The sequence below is a fragment of the Vipera berus genome, assembly GCF_964194415.1.
Source record: "Vipera berus genome assembly, chromosome: 2".
In the NCBI taxonomy this organism is placed as follows: Eukaryota; Metazoa; Chordata; class Lepidosauria; order Squamata; family Viperidae; genus Vipera; species Vipera berus.
The window spans coordinates 120,840,625-120,865,679 of NC_138203.1; the positions used below are offsets into that span (position 1 = coordinate 120,840,625).

Consider the following 25,055-nt stretch of genomic DNA (forward strand, 5'->3'; position numbering starts at 1 on the left):
GAAGGCTGTAAAACACAGGAGCAGGGGCCCTTGGACCTGTCTAGCCAAGCTAGCATCCATGCCTCTGCTTCTCTCCAGGACAAGCCTCAGTGAGATAAGAGCCAGGCCAGTACCTCCTTTACAGAGGAAACCATGAGGAGTCCAACCCTGAGGTACAAATATTCTCCTTCAGAGGACACCATCTCTGATAACTGGAGCTGAACTTTCTCTCAGGCTCAGCTTCTATCCTTGAACCTCTTGGATTCAATTCCTAATTAATACATATATTAGGAAGCGAGCCTCTTGAGGCTGTGTCTGAAGTTCTCAGCAGGAGCTTTGCCCTTTCATCAGGTTATCTTTCGTCTGGCAGAAAACTCCTAGGATATGCTGGGTTGCTGTTCAATTCCACGAGCAAAGAGATGGATGAGGCTCCCATGTACTCTAAGGGGAGAGAAGAGCAGAAGAGACACTTGTAGAATAATGACTGCAGCATAATTTAAAAACTAAAGCTGCTCGCACCTGTAAGAATTGTGGCTACCTTCCAGTTGATAATTTCTCTAAGCCAGGGGCTGCAGAACTGCTTTCAGACCCAAGCATTGCATTTGGCCTTTTTAGTGGTATGTTGCAATCGGCATACGAAGGAGTCGATAGGGCCACAGTAACTCTTGTTTTTCTGTGCATTTAATAACGTCCTCCTCCGGTTACCTGAAACATTGCAATCCAGTGGGCAAATCTGAGCCATGCAAGATTTGCACCTTTTGGGGAAGCCCCCCTTCCTTTTGGGAGATTGCTTGAGAGACCAAGCCTTCAGAGTATTTTTCCTATCTTCTTCAGCCTTGTTATTGCTACCATGTTTCCCCAGAAATAAGACCTAGGCTGATTTTTTTAGGGTGTGCCTAATACAAGCCCTACCCCCAAAAATAAGCCTGGGGAGTGGGCATGGCCAGCACAAGTGATGGCGAGCATGCAGGGGCCAATGGTGTCTGCCAGCAGCCACAGTACACCGGCCCTTTAGAGCAGCGCAGGTAAGTCCAGTGTGGAGGCCGGGGGGGGGGGGGCAGGTAGGCAATCCGGATGCACCACACACTTCACCCAGAGGAAGATGGAAATTTCATCTGCTTACAAATGGGGCACTTGGAAACAGGGATTTGCTCCATTTCCAACCGCCCCATTTGCAAGCAGACAAAGGTTCCAGTTTCCCTCTGGGCGAAAAGTGTTTGGGTGCCTATGGGGCGCTTGGGGCAGCTCCACCGCTTCCCCTCATGGTGGCATGGTGCAACAGGCTATGCAGCCAGCTGTGAGCAGCCACAAGGGCTCCTGCTAGATGGGGCTGTCGATGCTGCCACCATGAGGTGAGGCAGGTGGGGGGGGGGGAAATAAGACATCCTCCAAAAATTAAGACCTCTACTGCCTCTTGGAGGGAAAAAATATAAGACCAGGTCTTATTTTCAGAGAAACACAGTATTGCTCATTTCTGCCCAGCTCCCTTCAGTCTCATTCTGGCTTACCAGTTACTGCTGTGATCTCTTTAGGATTCCACTGAAGAAGTCCCAAATTTCATACAATTTTTTTCCATTAGTCGAAGTTGGCCATCTGTGTTCCCTCTCCCTGTGCCTTTGTGATTCAGTCCAGGAATCTTTGACCCACCCCATCAGAGGACCTACCGAATGGCAATGTCAGTGTGGTTCAAGGTCTCGCCATCGCAGGTCCAGCAGCTGACCGGCGGCTGTCCTTGGCATATTCCCCCACAGAGCATGTTCTGTTCTTGTGCAGCTTGTTGTCTTCCCGCCCAGTCTTCCCCTTTGGAGGAGGTGAAGCGAATAGCTCGAACCCGGTACACACTCACAAAGGGCAAATCAAACTGTGGAACACAATTGCATCTCCTGAACCAAAGCAGCCTCCCTTGTCGCTAGAGTTTGGAAGGGACCATTACAAATAACTCTGCTTAATAGCAGAGAAGTGAAATTTGCACGCCCCTGGAACTTGGAGGTGGTTGTCAACATATTATAATGTTTAATTTGACAGAATAAAATGGATGGGGAGAAACTTAACTAAATGTATTAATTGTAATTTAGTATGGTTTTTATCCCAAAAAATGGAACATTGAGGGTCTTCCTTAACCCAAGTGTGCATGTCGGGGCTCAGTTTTTTCAGATTGTCTGTTCTTCCCCATCCAGATTGAGACCTCCACATCACTTAATTGGCCCAATATCAAGGTATGTAGCTGGATATAATATTCTGGTCTTGCACCAACAGAAGATTTTCCCCAGTAGCTTCATGTAGATCTCAAACTAGAGGGATGAGCGTGTTGAACCAGTGACACCCCACATATAAGGGGTCTTAGGTTCAACCTCTCCCCCCATCAACCCTGACGGGAACTGGCCCTGAAAAAAGGGAGAACTACCGGAAAGCCATGTCTCCCATTTCTAATGCTCACAGTTGGTCAAGAAAGATACCATGGCCAGTAGAACTGATGCCTGCTTAGAACTTAGGGAGAATCAGAATGATTGCATCGCTACTTCGCCAGGTAGACTGGGATGCTCCCTCAGACCTGTCTGTCCACCCACCCCTGCCAGACCCCTCCCTCCTCAGTTCCCCTCTCCTTCAGGATATGTAGTGATTGGCAATTCTACCCTCCAATCAGCACAGGTCTAGAATAAATGCGCTAATTTTATCAGGCATTCCTTTGCATGCACTTGTGCAGAACCATAACCGTGAAGACTTAATATTCTGACCTCCCCCCAAGTCTAGGATAGCACTAGTCTTCCCCTCCCCCCCCACACACACACCATACCTGGTCTGAGCAATTGGTGTGCCGATTCAAATGCTGCAGGAAGGAGAAGATGGAGCATTTGTGCACCAGGATAAGGTCGGCAGTTCCGTCGGCCAGGTGAGCACAAGGTGAGAGACCCTTGGGGCTCTTCGGACAAGCACTGCTCATGCAGGTCAGGTTGACTGCCATGAAGCTACCATGAACCCGCTGCCATTCACCACCTAGAGGGGAGAAAATGGGTTTAACTTGAGCATCTTCACCCTTAGCTAGTCAGGAATCCAGGCAAGAGTGGTTATTACAAAGGGATAACAACTCTTTTGTTACTACTTTTTGTCTACTACGTGGCTTTTTCCAGGGACACATCCACACATCTTCCTCATTTTTCTGAAATTATGCTGCCTAGACCCCACAGTTCCAGTCTGAGATTGCCAAAAGCACAGGCAGAAGATATGCCCGGTATTTTTATTTCTGCAGAAAATTAGGGTTCTTAGGCTGCTCCCTCTTCTACTCCACCTCTTAAGAAAGAAAGCCAAGCAGCTCAGACCGGTTGTGTTTGTATTTGCTGTGGTTTGCAAAATAGAGGCATTGAAAATAGAAACCACCTGCCAGGCATGTTCCCATTAGTTTACTTTTCCAGGAGAGATCTTGAGGAAGGCAAGTCACCGAAGAAGCACAAGACAGACTGCATGGCAGGTGGTTAAGAAACAGCAAAGACACCCTGTAATAACCTTTCCAAATGCACTACAGGATTTCAAGCCCTCCGAATCCATTAGCTGTGTAAGCATCACAACGTTATAAAACAGGCTATTATTATTACTAGCTTTAGTATTGTTCCTTGTTATATATGAGAATCCTAAATTTAGGAGACTGGAGCTTGCTTAAGATCACCTACCAAACTGGCAGCAAGATGAAATTAAGATTTTTATTATCAACAGTCTCTTTTTCCCCCCAGCGTAACCTTTCTACTGGGCAGAGGTGGGTAGTAAAGGCCACCCTTCTTTAAATCCCTCTATTTCAACTACACAGGGCATGACAACAATGCAATACTGTATTGCTAAAGCAGGAAGTGGCAGATTTTTTTTGCCCCCCTTTTATTTTTTAAAATAAAAGTATGGTTAGTCTGTGTTATTTCTTCTTTGCACACCTATTTGATTATTCTTTTTTTAAAAAAAAAAACCCCATCTCTGTAATTTGGCAATCTGCAATACATTTTGGCAACGTAACCTGGGGGGTGGGGGGAAGGAAAGGATTCAGGCAGCAGAGCATCCAAATGCCCTCTGAGACAGGATTCTGTACTTTTATTTAATAATCACAGGGTAGACTTGGGTTCATAGATGCCATCTCCATCTCAGCTACATGGAATGCCCATCATGAATGTCAACCAGCTTCAGACAAGGGAGACTACTTCCTAAATCAAATTTGGCTAACCTAACAGGAAACATAATCAGACCTGTGATTGTGCATAGCTTGCTTTAAAAAAAGTGCTAGTAAAAGCAGATTCTGTGACAAGTAATAGCTGGATTATATGTAGATTTTGCGTATCTCATACATCACTCAACTTGGCTTGTCAGATTTGAGGCCTCATTGCCTGTGCACCACAGAGAACTGGTGCAGCCAAGTGGACTAAGATTAGATTTGAAGACTATAAAGTTTAACCAGGGTGAGATGCACACTCTTGGCCCCAGGCTAGCCCCAGTATGGAGGGGGTGAGGGTGATGAGCTAAAAATGCTTACTTAAGGAATGGACGACAACTCTCGGCATGCTGGCTGGGGAATTCTGGGAGTTGAGGTCTACTGATGGTAAAAGTTGCTATGAATGACAAACACTCATGAATGAAGGCAAATGTACCTGTCCCAGGATAATGTTGCAGGATCCAATCTGGGACCAGTCATTGGGACGAGGCTTAGACTTCTGAGCTTTCAGACTCATGCTGGACCTCTTGAGAATGGGCTCCAACACAAATTCGAAAGCTCAGAAGATTAAAACCTCTGTTCCCAGTGAATGACCCAGATTGGTCCTGCATGACAAACACTTGTCTTAAAGGCTTCTTGTCCGAAGGATTACAGCAAAATAATTTTCAGTTGTTAATTAATTTTCAAGATTAATTTACAGCAAGATTAATTTTCAATCCTTTGCGATTAAAAAAAAGTTTTGGTGCTTTTACCTGCCTGCTTTGTGTCTTCTGAAGAATGTTCTTCCTCGCTTCCACTCAGAAGGTTTTTGCTAGATTCAGAACAGACCATGCAGCTGAAAAGCAGAGCTAGTGTTATAATTTGATCGTGTATTCTTCCCCACTTGGTCCTCTTAATGCATTGCAGGCCAATTTTCATGATCCCTAGCCAGCTGGGAATCATGGGGTCTGTAATCCAAAATATTAGAGGAATTGGAGAAAGCTGTTCCATCCCTTTCTGCAGCTGTGCTCCTGGACTTTGCCCATAGTTGTAAATCCCATTGTAGCAGTTTCCCATCACAACATACCCTGATCGGCAGCGTGATTGATCCCGTGGATTGATGTCCTCTGACGACGGTGCTAACTGGAATTCCACGGTGCCTTCATAGCTGTGGTTGCTTAGCACCGCTTTGACTCCTGAAAGAGGAAATAACTGAAGGGAGGGTTTGGGCTGGGTGTGTTCACACATTTACACAAGCACACACCACCACCACCACTCTTAGGTTCTTTTCTTTAATTCTGGAGTGTCATGGGCATATTTTAAGTCAGCAGCTGTTGAATGGTGAAGGATACAGAAAAGAGAAGATAATTTGTAGTATCATGTGACGATGGTTCTGGAAGAATTGGACAACTGACACAGAAATCATAGCTGTTATTGCAATAAACAGCTTTTGTGCCTTTTCAAAAAGACTGAGATGGGGGGAACTAAACTTATATCATATTCGACAGTGAGATATAGAGTAAATAAATAAAAATAAGTGATCATGTTTTTCCTGAAACACCACTGCTCAAATAGCATTGTGCCTATTTCAAAAATACTTCAGTCATTCCAGAGAATTGGAATTTAAAGCTGCCTGGGCACAGAGGATTACTCTCTTAGTAGGCCCCTTGAGCCTGTATTTCTTTCAAGCCCATCAAGAAGAATTTCATTTTATGGGTCTGCGTTTTTCTTCCCCTCTCCCAGCTCCCTTTATCTGGCTGGTTTCTTCTGCCGAATGATACCTGCCAAGGTGTAGCGCGCTGGCCCCAACCAACGGTGCTTCTCGCTGGCGCTCACTACATCGCCATAGAAACCGTAACCAGCCAGGGAGACGGAGTAGCGTAAAAGCATCCCATCATGCCAAATGCTGCAGACATCCAGAGGCTGGCTGTCCCCTGGGAAGGAAAGAATGGCCATGGGAAAGAGATCAGAAGGAAAACACCCCACTTTTTCCCTCCATTTTAGGTATGGGGCTGGGTATCTATCGACCCGCAACCTTTTCCCAAGGAAGCCAATGTTTCTGTTCTCAAGCCCAAAATGCAAAATAGCCAGCCCCACTATGAAGTCATCTAAGCAGGCACCCGAGTTCTTTTTATTGCAAGGGTATGACCAGTGATGAGTCGGAGACCATTTTCAGGATTGCCCTACAGATGATTTACTTCCAAACCTGGCTTTTCAAAATTCCCTACTCAGGGCAGTTTTAAGACCATACTCTCAACAGTCACAGATGGTTAGTGTGTGCTAGCTATGCACCTATAACGATGTGCAGAGCAGAAGTGACGGGGTCATTTGTTCCCACGGTTGCAAAGCAGACACAATCTGTAGAACCTGGAGTAGAAACAGAAGATATCCTATCACCCGACTGCTGGAAAATAGCTCAGAAGTCTGTCTGCTTCCCCCCCCCCCCGAACCTTGAATTAAAAGTTTTAGTCATGATTTCCCAGCTCTTAAAGCCTCAAGTCTTAGTCTTGGGGAGCTATTGGCCTTACCTGCAGGAATGATGCCAATACGAAGTCTTGGGGACAGAAGCTCTGCATCAAAGTCCTCTTTGAGCTTCCCTGCCTTTTGCTGGGTTCGGTCAATTAAGGCATGCATCACTTCATTGAATGTGCCATCGCCTCCCACGCTCACCAGCCTGGAATGGGACGGAGGTAATAAGCCAAGTTGTAAGTAATCCTCAACTTTCAACTGTAATTGAGCCTGGAAATTAGGCTTCTAAGTCATGATGGCTGTAAAGCAGTTCACTACATGATTGGACCGAATTTTACAACCTTTTGTTGTGGCAGTTGTTAAGCAAGCACCACAGTTGTTAAGTGAACCAACTGTTCACGATGGGCTGTTTTTTGCCAGAAATAAAGATTGCTTTCTGGCAAAAATGTAAATCAAGGACAGGTGACAGTGGGATATTGCAAATGGCTATAATTCTGGGCCAGTTGCCATGAGTCCAAAATGTGGTCATGTGACTGTGGGGGGGAGGGGAGGCAGTGTCAGAACTTCAAAACTGGATGCAAGTAGCTTTCCAGGTCTCCCATCGTAACTTTGAATGCTTGCTAAGCAACCGATCATAATTTGAGGGCTATCTGTAGTCAGGGTCTGAAGCAACTGCTTTTATGGGCCCCTTCTAAGCAAATGATGGGGATTCTCGCATTTCTCCCCACTTCCATGAGGGGCAAGGACACTGCCGTGCCTGATTACATAAATGTTGGGTGGCATGGAGCAAAAATGTCCTCTGGAGTTGCTCATGACTTCTTAATGTTGTGAGTAGAATTAAGTGGCAGAAGCTCTGATGAGGAGCAACATTCAGCCAAGAGAGCTCTCAGACATTTTATTTTTCTACAATGTATTCTTCTTCACTTCCTCTTACACTATTTTATCTCCTTCCAGAAATACCATCCAAGGAAGTTCATGGACACTAATTAGACCCCAAATGCTCAAAGTCAGATTCATATCAGAAGAAATCTTAAACATATTCCACAGATCACTTCATAATTGGATCTGGAAATATTTGCGGAGGGGGGGGGGTTCTGATCATGCAAAATGCATACTGCATATTTTTTTCCTGTATTTTAGTAACTGTTTTTTTGAAATTTCAAAATTCTTTTGATTGAGTTTAGCTGCAATATTTAACTGTTGTATTTGAGCTTCAGCATCAGTCTTTGCAAGACACAGTGGCTTTGGGTTTTTGACACACACACACACACACACACACACACACACACACACACACACACGGGGTCTAGTGATGTGTCATCTCTGAATCTGGATGGGGCTGCACTTCCCTGGACTGAGCTAGTCTGCAATCTGGGAGTCCTCCCTGAATCACGCCTGCTATTCAGTTAGCTGGCAGCCATGGGTAGGGAGGGGGCTTGTGCATCAATTGAGCTCTTTCCCAGACCAGGAGGCTTTGCATATGGTCACTCACGCTGTAGTAGTATCCCGTTTTGATTACTGAAATGCACTTTACTTCCAAGGCTTCCCTTGAAAACCACTTAGAAAGTGGTCCAGAATACAGCAGCGCTCACAGTGCCACATATTTAGATTCACATATTGCACCTCGGTTGCACGAGCTGCACTGGCTCCCAGTTTCCTGCTGGCTGCAATTCAAAACGCTGGCTACCAACTTCTGCATGACACTGGACTACCGTAGGTTCTTTGTGGGACTGCCTCTCCCTGACCAGATCGGAGAGGTTAGACATCCTCTGGGTCCCTTCCCTGAAAAGCTGCCTTTTACCAGGACCTCAGAAACATGACTTTTCCATAGCTGTTCCTACCTTATGGAATACCCACCTTTCCCACCCCTAGTTACTCAGCAGGCCTCCACCATTTTAGCTTTCCAAAAGGCCATTAAGACCTAGCTTTTTTTACACAGGCACTGGGATAGACTGAGTGTATCTTGGGTTGATTGTTGGGCCACAATAAAGACCTTTTAGTTTTGTTTTTACAGTTTTATTATTTTTAAAATATACTTCTGGGGTTTTATTGCTGTTGCCTGCAGAGTGTTTTAAGATGGGAGGGAATACAAATATTCTAAATAAACTAAAAAAATGCAAATATATGCATATACATATATTTAAAACCTTTTTGTAATATCTTTCAGATTTTTTTTTAAAAAAATTACCGTATATACTTGAGTATAAGCTGACTCGAGTATAAGCCGAGACCCCTAATTTTACCCCCCAAAACTGGGAAAAGTTCTTGACTCAAGTATAAGCCGAGGCTGGGATCCGCCGAGTGGCTTTCAGCACTGGAGAAAATGCAAAATCGCTCGAGACCAAACTCAAAGGAATCAGCTGCCGGTGGGAGCGAGGCGATCCGTGCGGTCCCGTGACAGCCAGTCGGGCAAGCAACGCGAAGAGCGGCAGGGCTTTATTTTTGCACTGTGGAGCTCCCCCTCCCCCTCCTCCCAAACTCCCCCTCTCTCCCCCTTCCCCCCACTTCCCAGAGCTGAATACAGGGTATTAACCGGCGGCAGAGGCTTGCGGAGCGCGGATCCAGCCGGCGGCAGAGGCTTGCGGAGCGCGGATCCAGTGGGGGGGAAAAGCCCTTTAGCAGGATTTGCCTGCATGCCGGCGGAGGCTGGATCCGTGCTCCACAAGCCTCTGCCGCCGGCTGGATCCACGCCCTGCCGCCGGCAGAGGCTTGCGGAGCGCGGATCCAGTGGGGGGGAAAAGCCCTTTAGCAGGATTTGCCTGCATGCCGGCGGAGGGTGGATCCGCGCTCCGCAAGCCTCTGCCGCCGGCTGGATCCGCGCCCTGCCGCCGGCAGAGGCTTGCGGAGCGCGGATCCAGTGGGGGGGAAAAGCCCTTTAGCAGGATTTGCCTGCATGCCGGCGGAGGGTGGATCCGCGCTCCGCAAGCCTCTGCCGCCGGCTGGATCCGCGCCCTGCCGCCGGCAGAGGCTTGCGGAGCGCGGATCCATTGGGGGGGAAAAGCCCTTTAGCAGGATTTGCCTGCATGCCGGCGGAGGGTGGATCCGCGCTCCGCAAGCCTCTGCCGCCGGCTGGATCCGCGCCCTGCCGCCGGCAGAGGCTTGCGGAGTGCGGATCCACCCGCTTTGTGTTACCTGCCATGAAACCAGTCCTTGCAGGCGTCGCACTCTATCATGAAGCGGGTTACATCGTAGGGCAGCCAGGCAGCGGAAAGAAGCAGGCAGGCAGGGCGCGGAGGTCCGGAGACCTGCCGACGTTTGGGGAGGTTTGGGGAGGTGCGCGCGCACCTCCCCAAACCTCCCCAAACTTCGGCAGGTCTCCGGACGGCGGCGGCTTGGGAGAGGTGCGCGCGATTCCGGAAGCACCGAAGCCTCGGCCGCGCGCAAGTCCTCGGTAAGTTCTTTTTTTTTTGTTCACTGGAGTATAAGCCGAAGTGGATTTTTTCAGCCCAAAAAGTGGGCTGAAAAATTCGGCTTATACTCAAGTATATACGGTAATTTGCAAAGAAGGCCAGAAATATTCGTGTTTTTAAATTGATTCAGAAACCAGATTTAAATTAAATGTCTAATGTTCATAATATCTAAACATTTTTCTAACTATAGTATTTTTTTAAGAATCGATTTTTAGCCTACTTATGATAGAATCAAGTATTTAATCTGGCTTTATAATGTCTATGGAGATTCTCAGTCATCCAGGTCATGGCTGTCTCAAAGCTGTTTTTCCAAAAGGCAACTGGACTGTTTTTCCCTTGAGGAAGACATTTCGCTTCTCATCCAAGAAGCTTTTTCAGTTCTGACTTTAGTTTTAGAATCTAGTTGTGAAGGTGAGATATGGTGCCTTTGAATGGGAAGGTGATGTGATGGACTACAGTGAAACAGCAATTTCCCAGGAAGGATAGAGCACATTTCAAGGTGAGGGGCGAGACAAGAAGCATGACAACTTGGAGCCGGATAGGAGGCAGAGGAAGAGAGCTAGGATAGCCACTCCTCAGAATCTCCCAGAGGATATCCCCTTGGGTGAGAGAAGTAAGGGTTTAGTCTGGCAAGAGTCTGTTTAATGTGTATAAACAAATAAGGAACTGAACCGTGGCTGGATTGTTCTACCTCATTCTTGGGCTAAACCTGACAGTGAATGAATTAATGACTTACAGCATTTGGAACTAGCTAGAAGTTCTCCCCATGGTTTGACTGGCAGACTAACCTGGGGAAGAAACAAATAGGTTGGTTTCTTCCTTTTTTTGCATTCAGATCATTGGAAAATATATCTGGTTTACAGCCCTTGTTTTGTGGGACGCCTAATGTCTGCTTGGAGCAGATCATTTGGTTTTCAAAGCATAGTTTTGGCCAACTAGGTGCCCTCCAAATGTAATCCCATGCTGGAAAGTACAGCGTATTGCAGTCCCAGGAGAAATGGAGGGCAACAGGTTGGGCAAGATGCCATTGATTGAACTGAATGGATAGCCCAGTTTGAACTAGAGGCACAAATTTCCTCAGAAAGCAGGCAATACAGATGCAGGCAAACTAAGACAAAAAACTTACCCATCGAAGCCACAGAGATCTTGCTGTAGGATGTAATCACGAGCCTCATTCGCATGGCAGGTCTCTGAGAAGATGGAAACAGGAAGAAAGCAGGAGACTGTTTATTAGGAGCCGTGGTGGTGCAGTGGTTAGAATGCAGTATTGCAGGCTAACTCTGCCCACAGCCAGGAGTTTGATCCTGACCAGCTCAAGGTTGACTCAGCCTTCCATCCTTCCAAGGTTGGTATAATGAAGATCCAGATTGTTGGAGGCAATATGCTGATATCTGTAAACCGCTCAGAGAGTGCTGTGAAGCACTGTGAAATGGTATAGAAGTCTAAGTGCTATTGCTATTTTTAAGTGCTATTGCTATTATAAGACTCAGACAAAGCATAGAGCAACAGGAAAGTTGGAAGCCCCTGGAAATAAAAGAAATCCACATTGAGAAGGAAAGAGGGAAGGGTGGAGGAAGATAATGAGACTCACCCACAACTTGTGCATGGATCCCAGCCAGGGCAAACAGTGGAGCCACTTGACTTTGATAGATCTCCATTGCTCGCTTACGTCCCCCCACTGGATTGATGAAGACAAGGAGACTCTTGGGCCGTGTAACACCTGGAGAAGAAGGAAGGGAAAGGTAAATGACTGCAGGATGAGATCAAAGTCCAGCATTTGGATTCTCTCAGTAGCCAATCAATACCTTAAGAGTGCATGAAGAAAGACCTCTCTCTTTGTTCCCTTATAGCTTGCATTCACAAAAACTCTGCTACAGAACAAGGAAGACTGAACTGTCATTTTGTGTCAGAGATGAAAGGTTAGAGCAAAAAGTCTCCTTCAAGTTGCCGAGTTTGCTCGGCTACATGCAGAAGTGACTTGCTATTGCTTTCTTTCAGAATCTAATCTTCATTCCTGGTATTTGTGGGAGTCTCTCATCCACCTACTAACCAGGCTCAACCTGACTTAGCTTCCCAGCCTGAACAAGATCAGGCAGTTGCCTTCTGCAGGGTAAGACTTCATTTAACACCAACTCAAAACTATATTTTCAGTGACGTTCAAAAGGAAAAAAAATACAGATGCCTTTGAGCACACACTGTACAAAATATCTTTCCTTTACTACTGACTAAGAGCAGTTCATTTCATTTCCTGATCTAATCTACCTTGCAGCGCTGACACTGCATTATTTGCAATTAAGAGCGGTTCCCTGATTCCCTTCTTGGAAGCCATACCCTACCCTGCCTTTTTTTTTGCATGGCAGCCACAACAAAGAAGGCCAGGAAAATGTCGGCTGGGCTAGGAACTGACCATGATGATGAATCCAGGTCTGAAGGGCAGTGACCCAGCGTGTTGCTAGCTGAGATGTGGATGGGGCAGTGAACTCCAGCACCCCAAGGTTCCAAAACTCTCCTTTTTCCCGCTGTATAAAAAAAACTAAAAAGAAAGAAAGAAGGGGTGGTGAAGAGAACATTAGAGTGATTGTTAGAGGATTTATGAGTAGGATCAGATTGAGTGATTGCTTGGGATGTCACAAATCTATTTTGCATGTGAAATTATGCACCTTTATTTACACATGCATGCAAACAACTTGAATAATTGTATTATTATTGAGCTCTGAGATTTATATCCTGCCTTTTCACCAGGAGCTCCAAGTGGTATACAAAGCACTCATCAAATCAATTCAAAACTTTATTACAATCATAGACCAGCATTTTGAAAAATTGGGCTGCAAAAAGTCCAAAGTCACCAGCAAACTTCAGGTTACATTGGGTCTAATTCTGAATTCCTACTTCCTGTATTTCCTGGTTACGCTTCAGGGAAAGATGCTGCTGATTGTATTAGCTGAGTTCATATAACTCTTAAAGACCAAACTAACCAACCACAATTACTGTGTTCATATAAGACACTGTGTCACCAAAGAGAAACTGTATTATAGCTCAATGTGATGACCTGCTTCAACGCACTAAAAATAATTGGATTCCCATAACACACTGTACCTTCAACATCCAAGGCTGAGAAACAGATGGTAAAAAAAAAATCTTAATTCAGCCTTGTCCTTGAATCTTTTGCCACAAAGCGTGTAAACCTAGTTTAGAGTATGTAAACTAGGGAAGTGCAACTTTGGGTCTAGCCTTCATAATGTAAACACTATTTGTTGTCCCTCCACTCTTCTCCTGCAGTCAATGAAAGTAATAAGAAACAAGGACCACAACTTATTTAGAGAAAAAATGCTCTGAACAAAAATGAATTCCCCTGATGGGGAGTCTCAGCATGCAACCAAGGTTGTAGCCCATCAACCTCAGATTTCATTTTTTTACTTGATTTTTGTGACCCTCATTATACATAATAATACCCAGCTACCTACAGTAGATGCTCTAAACCTGGACCCTTCTTGCTCACCTGTGAAAGAGTTTTCATCCCTAGTAGATTCCACAACCTCGTCTCTGTTACTGGCTATTCCAAGCCTCACAGCAACCATCTCCTGGATGGGAATGCAGAATCCTTCATCTGGAAAGGAGAGAAGAAAGTTGCTTTGCTAATCTTTATATGTGGAATTTCTGTCCTGTCTTTGTGCTTCTTCAACAGCTGTGAGTGTCGGTTCGGTATGTGTATGTAACATTAATACAGTTAAAATCAGAAATAAAATTAAACATTTAAAGCTTGGCCGCAGAAATGATAATAATTCTTAGAAGCCTTGATAAAAACTTGCTTTAGTCTGAGGGCAAGGACTTATGGATCAAAAGCCATGTATTTGTCTTTTCTTTCTGATTTGCTCCCACAGTAGAGAGCTTTTCAATAGTACACCACCACTAAAATTGTCACTGGGAAAGATTGAGGGCAAGAGAAGAAGGAGACGACAGAGAATGAGGTGGCTGGATGGAGTCACTGAAGCAGTAGGCGTGAGCTTAAATGGACTCCAGAAGATGGTAGAGGACAGGAAGGCCTGGAGGAACGTTGTCCATGGGGTCGTGATGGATCAGACACGACTTCGCAATTAACAACAAAATTGTCACAATCTGTCATTCAACTGCTCACTCTTGATTGCTGGCTGGCTGGCAATTCATAGAAAAGCATTACTTTGGGGAGAACCCATTCCGTTCATCAATAGATAGAGATTTACAAAACATTTGTCAGTAGGAAAGCTAGCATTCAGAGCTCGGGTTTTTCAACTTTAAGGGGACTCTAAGGAACCCGCAGGGGATTTTTTTATCCTTTTTTTTGCTCATTCCCCTTCCCCCTGGTTACTCCGAAAAAGAGAAGAGAGGATGCTTGGAGATTATTGCTTCTTTGCTTTGTCATATATCCAGTAAGTTCAGGGAAGGAAAGCTACGGAATGAGGGGGCTCCAGGATCTGGTGATAAGACCATTACAGAATTGCAGACCTGACCAAGCACCTAACCAAGTTGATCCAAGATCTTTAAAAGTTCAGAAGTGTAACTTCTGTCCTGGCCTTATATCCAGAGATTTAATTCCTTTACAGGGGACCTTGAAGAAGCTAAAACCTTCAGAGTTGAAAGCTAGCAATCCTTTGTACAGTATTAATTACCTCTGTTTGGGTGACAGGAATTTCATAAATGGAATGGAGATTTCTCATAAAACCAGAGCCACTACTACTGGTCCATTCTTAACATCACAGAATGATTTATTACTATTTTGAGGGCCTCAATTTCACCTACAATTCTTCTGCTCTGTATCAAAAAAAAATAAATGTCCTACACCACCTCACAATAAAGTGCTCTAAGTCCCAAAGTTTCACAAAATACACATCCCTTCTGTCAGAAGAAAAGCTCTTTCTCCCAGCTGAAAGCTATCAAAACCAAAGGTTATTGTGTATGGAGAGCCTCTTCCCCAAACTCCTCCTTCTCTTCTCTTTTTTTACAGCGGATTCCATATTGCGGAAAATAAGATAACTGACCATGCCATTTTTAAGACTTTAAATTCTTCCCTTTCCGGCAGTTGGCCAGGTGAATGAAAATTCTGGTCAGGCCAGTAATATTCTGTTTTTAACTCATTGACTGTCAGGCATAAAACCAACCGGATTTTCCCAGACCATTAAAACTACTATGGCTTGACCCAGAGGGGCTTCAACTTGAAAAACCCGTTCTGGGATCCAAATGTGTTTGCTGGAGGGAAACTGCTGTGATGGAAACTGTAAAGTATGTTTTACGTCTGCTTTGTGAAATCCAACCCCATCCTCAGTTGGTAAAAAAAAACAAACCTTGAAACTCATCTCTTCCGTCTCCTCTCTTTCCCCTCTGCACCTGGCACTGATGTCAGCCTCAGGGGAAGTACTTGCAAACACGACAAGCTTTGAGTTAACTTGGGCCCAAGCCAGGAAACCTTGGGTGCAGGTTGACAATACTTGACAATACTTTTGTCATTATTTTCTGCAAAAAGACTGAGCAAAGGACAAAAAGCAGTAGTCAGAAGCCTCTTGGCCCTCATAGCCAAGATGAGCTTAGAGAAGAGTTGTGGTAACTAACATGGCATTTTTAAAATAAAAGTATGAGCAAAGGGCTGTGGATACGGAACTAACAAAATGGCTCCAACAGAAGTGTTCCAAATACAGAGCTGAGCACTTACGGTGCCATTAGAACACACAAATGTGTTTATGGCTCTAATCCATAACATACTGTTTGATTGATTGATTTGGTGCCATCCAATGCCAGGTAAAACATAAACAGAGAACATGGATTATCCTTAGTCAAGCTAGGTGCAAGCTTTGTCTTCCTCAAAATGCAACTTTGCCTTAGACTTGGCCTGAATAACAGAATAACAGAACCGGAGGGGTTAGGAGACTGGACAGACCAATGGCTGTCCAGTGTTTTTTTTAAAAGCCTCCAGTGATGGAGCACCCACAGTTTCCAAAGGCAAAGCCATTCCACTGATTGATTGTTCCCACTGTTAGGAAATTTCAACTTAGTTTTAGGTTGCTTCTCTCCTTGATTAGTCCACTGTCTCTTTTTCTTGCTTTCTGGTGCTTTGGAAAATAGGTTGACCCCCTCTTCTTTGTGGCAGCCCTTCAAACCCCTTTTTACTTCAGAGGTGTTGTACATCTAAGTTACTACTATTTTCCTCCAACTTGTTGTGGAAGTGGTGTTTCCTCTGTCACTATGTGTTGCTCTAACAACACTGCTGGCAGATACATGATCTGCTGACTACAGACTGAGGCATCTGAGAGAAAGATGGTGGAAGTCTTTTTTATAGTTGTGATCCATGGAGACCCTCACAGAACTGGTAGGACACTTTAAAGAGGAACAGTGCTGAAGCTCCGAAGCGAGGATAAATTCAGAAAGGTGGTTCTGCAAAGTTTGAGGCTATTTAGAGAAAACAGGTAGAACACCCTTAAATGATTCTTACCCAAGAATGAACATTAATTACTGCATAGTACAAATGCAAATACAAATTGCAAATGTTCTAAAAATAATGTGTTTTTCCCAGCAAGGAGCAAACCACTTCCTTCTTCAAGGTAAATAAAATTTGAACTTTCCTTAAACAGGTATTAGCTACTCTAAACATATCCCATTTTTCTAGGTCAGAATCAATCTTTTCTTTGTCTAGCTTTTTTTTTCATTTGAAATTGGCAAATTCAGGAAATGAAAACCCCTTGGATTTCTGGAATGAGCTTTATTGCTATTAAGGTAAAGGTAAAGGTTCCCCCGCACATGCGTGCTAGTCATTTCCAACTCTAGGGGACGGTGCTCATCTCCGTTTCAAAGCTGAAGAGCCAGCGCTTGTCCGAGGACGTCTCCGTGGTCATGTGGCCGGCATGACTAGACGCCAAAGGCGCACAGAACGCTGTTACCTTCCCACCGTAGTGGTCCCTATTTTTCTACATGCATTTTTATGTGCTTTCGAACTGCTAGGTTGGCAGAAGCTGGGACGAGTAACAGGCGCTCACTCTGTTACGCGGCACTCGGGATTCGACCCGCCAAACTACCGACCTTCTGATCAACAAGCTCAGCATCTTAACCCACTGAGCCACTGCGTCCCTTATTTATTGCTATTAGGATAATGTAATAAAATATTGCAAGCATCCTAAAGCAATTCTCCAGATCAACTTGTACCTAGCATGATTGAAGTGGAATTACCCTGAGTTTCTTTTTCATATTTTCCCCCTCTAATGGTCCGGTTCTCTACTGTCTTGCTCCACAATCTATGTTCTCAAAATCTGTTAGACATTCCATCTAGTTTGAAGATACAATTATTGAAATAAAGAATTCTCCAGAATACCATAAAAGAATCAAATATCACAATTCAAATACAAGGTTATGAGAACTAGAAATTAAATAGCCAGGCTTGACAATAATACTAGTGCAAAAGCAGTTGAAGTAATAATTGACTACAAATAACATACAAGTCTTTAGCATTGCATAGTTGCAAAAAAGATGATCAAAGTTTTAGAAGTGTAGTTTTTGAATCATGCAAATTTTACTCGATTCTGTGTTTTAGTCAACCCATTTCTGAGTACTGTGTCCAGTTCTGGGCAGCAGGATTAGAACCTTAGAGAGCAATGAGGATGATCTGGAGTCTAGAAAACTAAATACTATGGAAATCAAATAGAAAGAGTTGGGAATGTTTCATTTAAGCACTCTTCAAAGGATATCATTCTTCATCCATAGTTCCACGAAGCAGCACACAAAATAATGAATCTAAGTTACAGGAAGAAAACCTAGTCACCATCTGTTTTGTATGCTTTAATTTAGATAGGGCATCTCTCTGTGTGTGTTTATGTGTGTGGGGTGTGTGTGTGTACATGTTGATCTAAAAGGTGCCTCTCAATCCTGTGACTCTAATATTCATATAAAGGATATTATATCAACCATGATCTTTGTTCTTTCAATTGCTTAGCACAGGGCTTTTCAACCATTGGACAGGTACCACTTGTGGTACATTGGCACGTGGCAGGTGGTATGCGACCACCCTAGAAAACTGGAGGCAGGGGTGGGGAATGAGCTGAACCAGTGGCAGCACCGCACAAGCCTGAGCAAGAGATGGCTGGAGCTCAGCGCTGATCCTGGCGCTTCTGCTGAGCCCACAAGAAGCACCGATCAGCTGGAATGTTGCAGCATCTCCAGGGTCTTGTGATTTACATTCAGACCATTTATGATGGTCACAGTGTCCCAGGGTCATGTGAAGTAACCAAAACCTGCTGCAACCACCCAGCAGATGGGGGGAATGAAAACTAAACACCCACGCCACCCCACCCCCACTGCCAATCCTCAACAGAAATGCTCACAACAATGAAAACCTTGGACAGTAGGAAGAGTGCCACCGAGCGGGCAGGCAGGTGTCTTGCTTGGCTGTGGCTTAGGGGGCACTTTTTTCAGTGCCATTGTAACTTCAAACAGTCACTAAGCAAACTGTTGTAAGTTGAGGACTGTCTGTAATTCATCATTTTTTTCTTCTTTTTTTTTTAGTCATCAACTTTTTGACACCTTGCTAGGCGACTGGTGGTACTTGGATGTTGTCATATCCTAAAAAGTGGTACAATGGGTGAAAAGGTTGAAAAGCCCTGGCTTAGCAGTTAAAAATTATACAAATGAATGGAAAAGTGAAATTCGTAAGTTTCAAGAACCATATGTTGAAATTTCCAAAAACTCTCCGTAATAACCAAACATCTCTAGATAAAATTAGACAATAATGTAGCATTGCATTTTTTCATTCTTGAGTTCAAGTTAACTTCAGTCCTGCCTTATTCAGGTCTTTTGATGTTAAGCAAAATTCCTCATCCATTTAATATTCTGTTCATCTTAAAGGTGTTGAAAAAAAAATCATCAGGCTCCAGTCCAAGCCGGGAATAAACAAAATGGAGGCTGTTTGGAAAGAAGGTTCTTTATTGAGTTGCCAGAAACTTCAGTGACAGCAGCATGTTTCTGGGGTGGCTGACCACATGGAGCTGGGAGTGGTGGGTTTTTATACCTTCTTGGGCTTTTGTATTTGGAATTGTTCCTGTTCCTGTGGCATGAACTTTGACCTGAGCCTCAGTGTGCCCTTTTGGTATTCTGATGGTAATGGGTTAATCTAATTATGTTCTAAAGGTCATGTCCTGCTTTCCTGGGGCTGGGGCTGGGGCTGATGGCTATGTCCTGTGTTGGATGTTTGGGTGAGGGGTTGTTGATTCGAATCCTATCACTCTGCTATTGTTAGCTATCAGTTTTCCTGCAAGGGATTTCAAAATATTTTGTCTTGAATGGGCTTCTGCCTGTATTTGCTCATGAATGGGACCTCAGTCTTTCTGAATGGGATTACCAAATCTGCATTTCTACAGAGCTGATCTGCTTAGTTTCTGTTTAGGGCTATTAAGAAAAAACTGGGCTTGCTTTTCTGCCTTTAAGATCCTTTGGGAAAATATAATATTCTGCCTTTTTTTAATATTCCCCAAAATATTTCCTTCACTAGTAGGTGGGTGGGTGCTGACTTCCAACAAAGGAAATTCTAATTTCTTACTGGAGGGCCAGGAGGCAATTATACTGAAAAGATTTGGCTGTTTCTCATTAGATCTGCTAAATTATCTTTATTATTGAAGACTACACTTTTTACTCCAGAAGTGGAGAAATACTAATGCCAGAAGGCTGGGATGACCCTTAGTACTGGCCAATCTGTAATAATCTGGAGCGGCAACTTTTGCAGAGACTCATTTGCATTCTTCCTTATTATATGAGAACAAGGTTGCCCCAAAGGTACAAAAAAAGGGGAAAGAAAAAGATCTCCAAACCTGGCCACCCTCCCATGTTCCATGGATATGAAGGCATCTGAAATCTTTAAATATACTACATAAAATCCTAAGTATTATCATCCCTATTTTCCTCTGAAATTTTAGCACGTTGAAAAGGACCAGAGAGAGGCATCTAGTCAATTGGGGGGGGGGGGAGGAAATAGCAACACACATAGATGGCTCAACCAGATTTACTCCTCTATAAAATGTAAGCTGGGGCAGTTTTTCCTCTTGGGCCTCACTGATATTAAATTACACCTTGTGGTTTGTTGTTAGCTGCGAAGTCGTGTCCAACCTATCACGACCCTATGGACAACGTTCCTCCAGGCCTTCCTGTCCTCTACCATCTTCTGGAGTCCATTTAAGCTCACGCCTACTGCTTCAGTGACTCCATCCAGCCACCTCATTCTCTGTCATCCCCTTCTTCTCTTGCCCTCAATCTTTCCCTCTTCTCCAGTGAGTCCTTACACCTTACTGAGCATTATAAGCTCAGACAGACTTGCTTTTTCAGAGGGACTCATTCACAGATAGTGCTAAGAGGGGATGTTGTTGATCAGACCAAAGTCTACTCATAGTGGTAGTTTACTGTTAGTCAGACTCAAGCAACTCAGAACACACATTCCCCCACCCCTTTGAGTTCACATTCCCTCTGTGTTCTGCCAAGATAATCATTACCTGCAGGAAGGAAACTATTTCAGAGCTGAGTGGATATTTTTACCTTGTTTATCTGCTAAGTTAGGACAAATATTAACCAAGACCGAGCATTTCAGGGCACAGTCATTAGCTAGGTACAGGTACAACAATTAATAATGCTGATGAGTATTCATAGTTCAAGCTGCTCCTCCCTCTCAGTCAACGGCCTGTTTTAGTCCACATGTTAGAAGGAAACAGGTTGAAATGGGTTGAGTACCAGTTTCTCCTTACTATGATAAAGGAACTGAAGGGATTTCATAATAAGGAGGTTGAAAGTAGACCTTCAATTTGAGGGAGTCTGCCCCAGGTTTGTTTCTGCCAGATGTTTGGATTAGTAAAGGTAAAGGTTCCCCTGCACATGCGTGCTAGTCGTTTCCAACTCTAGGAGCCGGTGCTCATCTCCGTTTCAAAGCCAAAGAGCCAGCGCTTGTCCGATGACGTCTCCGTGGTCATGTGGCCGGCATGACTAGACACCAAAGGCGCACGGAACGCTGTTACCTTCCCACAATAGTGGTCCCTGTTTTTCTACTTGCATTTTTATGTGCTTTCGAACTGCTAGGTTGGCAGAAGCTGGGACGAGTAACAGGCACTCGGGATTTGACCCGCCAAACTGCTGACCTTCTGATCGACAAGCTCAGCGTACTAACCCACTGAGCCACCAATTCAATTAATTCCCACCAATACTAAGAATTAACATCTTGGTAGAACATAATGGGACACTCTACATTTTGTTTGTCAATGCTCAAAGTGAGTAGAAAAACGCTCTAATATTTTCTAATTCACATGCTGGTAGAAGAAAAAAACCTGCCTTCAGAAAAAGTTGATTTTCTAAATTCTGAAGGACATCTTTACCATTTAAAGCTTCAGTCTAACTCCTAGGAAATTCCACACTATTTGGCCGGGTTTATTTATTTACTTTTTTACCAAATGCACCAATAAAAATATTCACTAGTCTTATTGTTATAAAAACAGCACTATTGATTTATTTCTGCTTTGTGTTAGGTCAGGAGTCTATGTGCTGTGCTTACAGCAAGATAATAATTGGAACTAAGGGCCTTCATATCTTCAGAGATGGAGGAATTATACCATTATTTTTTCTCCCTGAATGCTAGGTGTCATTAAGGCCAGTATTGATTAATGTTTTTTATGAAATAGGCTAATGGCCTAATTTTAAATTAGGCTTTTAATCTGAGTACTGCATCAGTTTTAGTTGGTTGTAACAAGACCTTGCCTGACTCTGGATGTTAGATTCTAATATTTTCTTTACAATAGCTATTGATGCTTCTTCAAGTAGCATATAAAGCTGCTATATTGGATTTCAAATATTTTATTTATGTAAGCTTTTTTCTATCATGTTAACTTCCAAGAAAAGTACTTCCATACTGCAGATAATTTCAGATGCATTCATCTCCCAAAGGTCTGCTGGATCTCACTCACTATTGTGCATCTGGGTATGGTAAAAAAAAAAAATCAAGATGGCAGCTGCAATGGTGCAATTAAAGCTTTGCTTGTTTTCTTATGTGCATTGCATATGCAACACATTTTAAAAAGAGGCAGAATTTCAATTGCACTCTTGCAACTGCCATTGTCACTTTTTTTTACAATACCTGCTAACGCCCCTGCCTGCGTCCTTTGCAAGTGAATCATAAAGCACAACTAAGTCTTCCTGAAATCTTTCTCTTGCAGGTGGTAATCATTGTCTGCTGTAGTATGCAAGCTTGTCTGTCATTAATAGGCAATTTTTTGTGAAACCCAAAGCAGAGCAAGTGATAAAATTCACTGGAAAAAAGCACAATTGGTACCCACAGCAGCTGAACAAACTGACTGGACCAATTATATAATTTAGAAATAAAGGCCATATTAAAAAGGATGGCTCATTTGCTGCTTAAGGCCAAAGCATACAAGAATGGGATTATAGTTCCAAAGAACACTACCTGCAATTATCTCCAAGATCAGTCCCTCAGTCTTCCAGTTAAGCACATTTTAAGTAGCATGGAAGCCTTGGAGAGTCATTCACATTCAGAGTAGTCTGCATGACATGAATACAGAATGAATTCTGTATTGTTCCCTCACAGGTTAAGGACATTGGAAAGAATTGTAGTGATACCCAATCCATTTTGCTATGGCCCCTTGGGACTAAGTCTGCCCTTCCCATGCGTTTGGATACATAAAGAGGGGTATGGTTTTGTTAGTCTGGACAGGATGTCTTATCCAGGAAAGTCATCTAGAACAGCTTGTTATCAGGGGGGAGGAGATATTATGAAGTTCAAAACCCATCTGATCAGAAGATAGCCATCTCATGCTCAGAATGCAACTCCTACAGTCCCATGCTTTAGCCAACAATGAAGTTGGATGCACAAAACATCTGGCATTTATTCTCATTGGCTAGCATACCTAACCCCCAAACCCAAGGTGCACTGAAGGGTCTTACCGAGTAACAAAGAATCACAAATATCAGAATTCTAGAGCACCCTTGATGGGGTTGTGGATTAGGATGGTAAGTAGAGGCCTCAGTTAATTTCAACTCCATATATGACTAGTATAGCTTTGCTAAACCAGAATGCAGCCACTCTTTCTACTTTCCCTCCAAAGCGCCCTTCAGCTATGTTGCTTTTTAAACCCCCCCCCCGGAGTGGAGACACTTGCTGAACTACAACTCCCCTCCAGCCAAAAGGGGATGGGAGCTGTAGTTCAGCATCTCTGAAGATGCCGGGTGGGGGAAGGCTGACTCCTTCATAAGGTGCAGGAAAGAAGGAACGCGAGAACAAATGCACAAAGGAAAAGGCACCTTTCAAAGGCTCCTGACTGGGATTGGGTTGAGATCCGTGTTCCCCTTAATCCAAGACCCGATGGGAGCCCATCGGCACTAGCCCTCATTCCCAGGGCTACCTTCCCACCCACCATTAGAAGATCAGGGCTATCTCGGGGGCGCACCCACCACCCAACTTCCCCCGATTCGAGATGCGAAAAAAGAGCGGAGAAACTCACCGCTCGCCCGGCTTACGAACTCCGGAGTGCCCAGCAGGAATTCGCCGCCCGGCGGTAACGACACCAGAACCCGGCCGCGGGGAGTGCGCAGCGGGCAGCGTAGAAAAGTTTCTCCCATGGCCGGGTTTGCGAAACGACGGTGGCCGGAGCGGAGGGTCGCGCTCCGTTTGTAAGACCCACTGCAGAGGTGGATCTTTGTTCTCTCCTGCCTCATTCTCGACCAGAGCCTTTATTTCCCTCAGGTTTAGTTCTCCGCCTCCCCGAGGCGGAGAAACCCCCAGAAACCCGCCCCTCTTGTACCCGCCCTGCTGCACTGTGGCCCGAGGTGAGTCTGCCTAATGTTCCCCAACCCTGGCTTCTTCTTCAACAAGAAAGCTGAATGGGCTAATTTATCACAAACATTTCCCACAAATGTTCAGTTGTGGACTTGTCCTGGTGCTGTAAACTCAGAAAGAGGGAATCTGAGGTTGCAGCAAAACTGTTGAGGGACAGAAGACTTTCCTTTAGAGGAAGAGCATCCGAAAGATAACCTTTGCCTCATTAGATTATCCAGGTTGGCCACTGTCATTTTTATTTGCCTGGCCCATCATAGGATTCATTTCCATGTATGTGTGCAAAGAATTTTGCCTTGGGGTTTTAATTAGGTAAAGGTAAAGGTTCCCCCGCACATGCGTGCTAGTCGTTTCCAACTCTAGGGGCCGGTGCTCATCTCTGTTTCAAAGCCGAAGAGCCAGCGCTTGTCCGAGGACGTCTCCGTGGTCATGTGGCCGGCATGACTAGACGCCAAAGGCGCACGGAACGCTGTTACCTTCCCACCGTAGTGGTCCCTATTTTTCTACTTGCATTTTTATGTGCTTTCGAACTGCTAGGTTGGCAGAAGCTGGGACGAGTAACAGGTGCTCACTCTGTTACGTGGCACTCGGGATTCGACCCCCAAACTGCCGACCTTCTGATCGACAAGCTCAGTGTCCTAACCCACTGAGCCACCGCATCCCTTTGGTTTTAATTACACAAATGTAACTCGTTGAAGAAATAAGTTGAGCTTAAGAGTAGGTGCCTTTTGAGAAGGAGGAACAAGGGGAGGAAAACGATGTTGTCCTACACATTTTCTAGTTGGGATACACAAGATCCTCTTAATTAAGGGACTTGAGCTTTTGCTCAAGCAGCTGATCTCTTAGTGTTGCTGGGTGCTGGAAAGTTACAGGTCCGTGGTAGCTCAGCAGCATTTGGCAGTCTATAATAGTCTCACCTCTATTTTTAAGAAGATATATAGGGAAATGAACCATTTCATTCAGTTCTGTTCACAGAACTTTGGACCTCCTGAAATAACTTTCAAACATTTTTATGCATTTTGGAAAAGAATCTTTTAATCACTCTAAACCTTTTGATGTGTCCATTAGAATCTGCCCACCTTACACAGATGTTCCATGGGCCTACCCTGTTAGAGATCAGTAGGGTTGGACCCAGAGAATGGAATTCTTGGCAGTTAGCCTCCTCAGTCCGGAACAGCAGGTCTCTTGTGATTCAGTGGTG

The 25,055-nt window shown here is 44.4% G+C and overlaps 1 protein-coding gene across 1 annotated transcript; it reads right to left on the bottom strand.

The window, feature by feature from the left end:
• Positions 1–19: 19 nt before the first annotated feature.
• On the bottom strand, positions 20–23,725 carry LOC308663712 (ceramide kinase-like). The gene is made up of 13 exons (XM_081320356.1): positions 23,523–23,725; positions 13,523–13,630; positions 12,431–12,556; positions 11,615–11,743; positions 11,150–11,213; positions 6,673–6,818; positions 6,437–6,511; positions 5,926–6,078; positions 5,232–5,340; positions 4,918–5,000; positions 2,774–2,973; positions 1,644–1,840; positions 20–420 (listed from the first exon to the last, which is right to left on the bottom strand). Exons 1-13 carry the CDS (start codon positions 23,638–23,640, stop codon positions 357–359), a joined length of 1,572 nt encoding a protein of 523 aa, XP_081176482.1. The 5' UTR covers positions 23,641–23,725; the 3' UTR covers positions 20–356.
• Between the last annotated feature and the right edge of the window lie 1,330 nt (positions 23,726–25,055).

Excerpts from the sequence above, each read along its gene's own strand:
- LOC308663712 (XM_081320356.1), bottom strand. The coding sequence starts at position 23,640 with ATGGGAGAAACTTTTCTACGCTGCCCGCTGCGCACTCCCCGCGGCCGG. Across the intron at positions 5,001-5,231 it reads CAATCACGCTGCCGATCAGG|CTGCATGGTCTGTTCTGAAT; the intron begins GTATGTTGTGAT and ends TCTGCTTTTCAG. Across the intron at positions 1,841-2,773 it reads ACACCAATTGCTCAGACCAG|TTTGATTTGCCCTTTGTGAG; the intron begins GTATGGTGTGTG and ends TGTGTTCCACAG.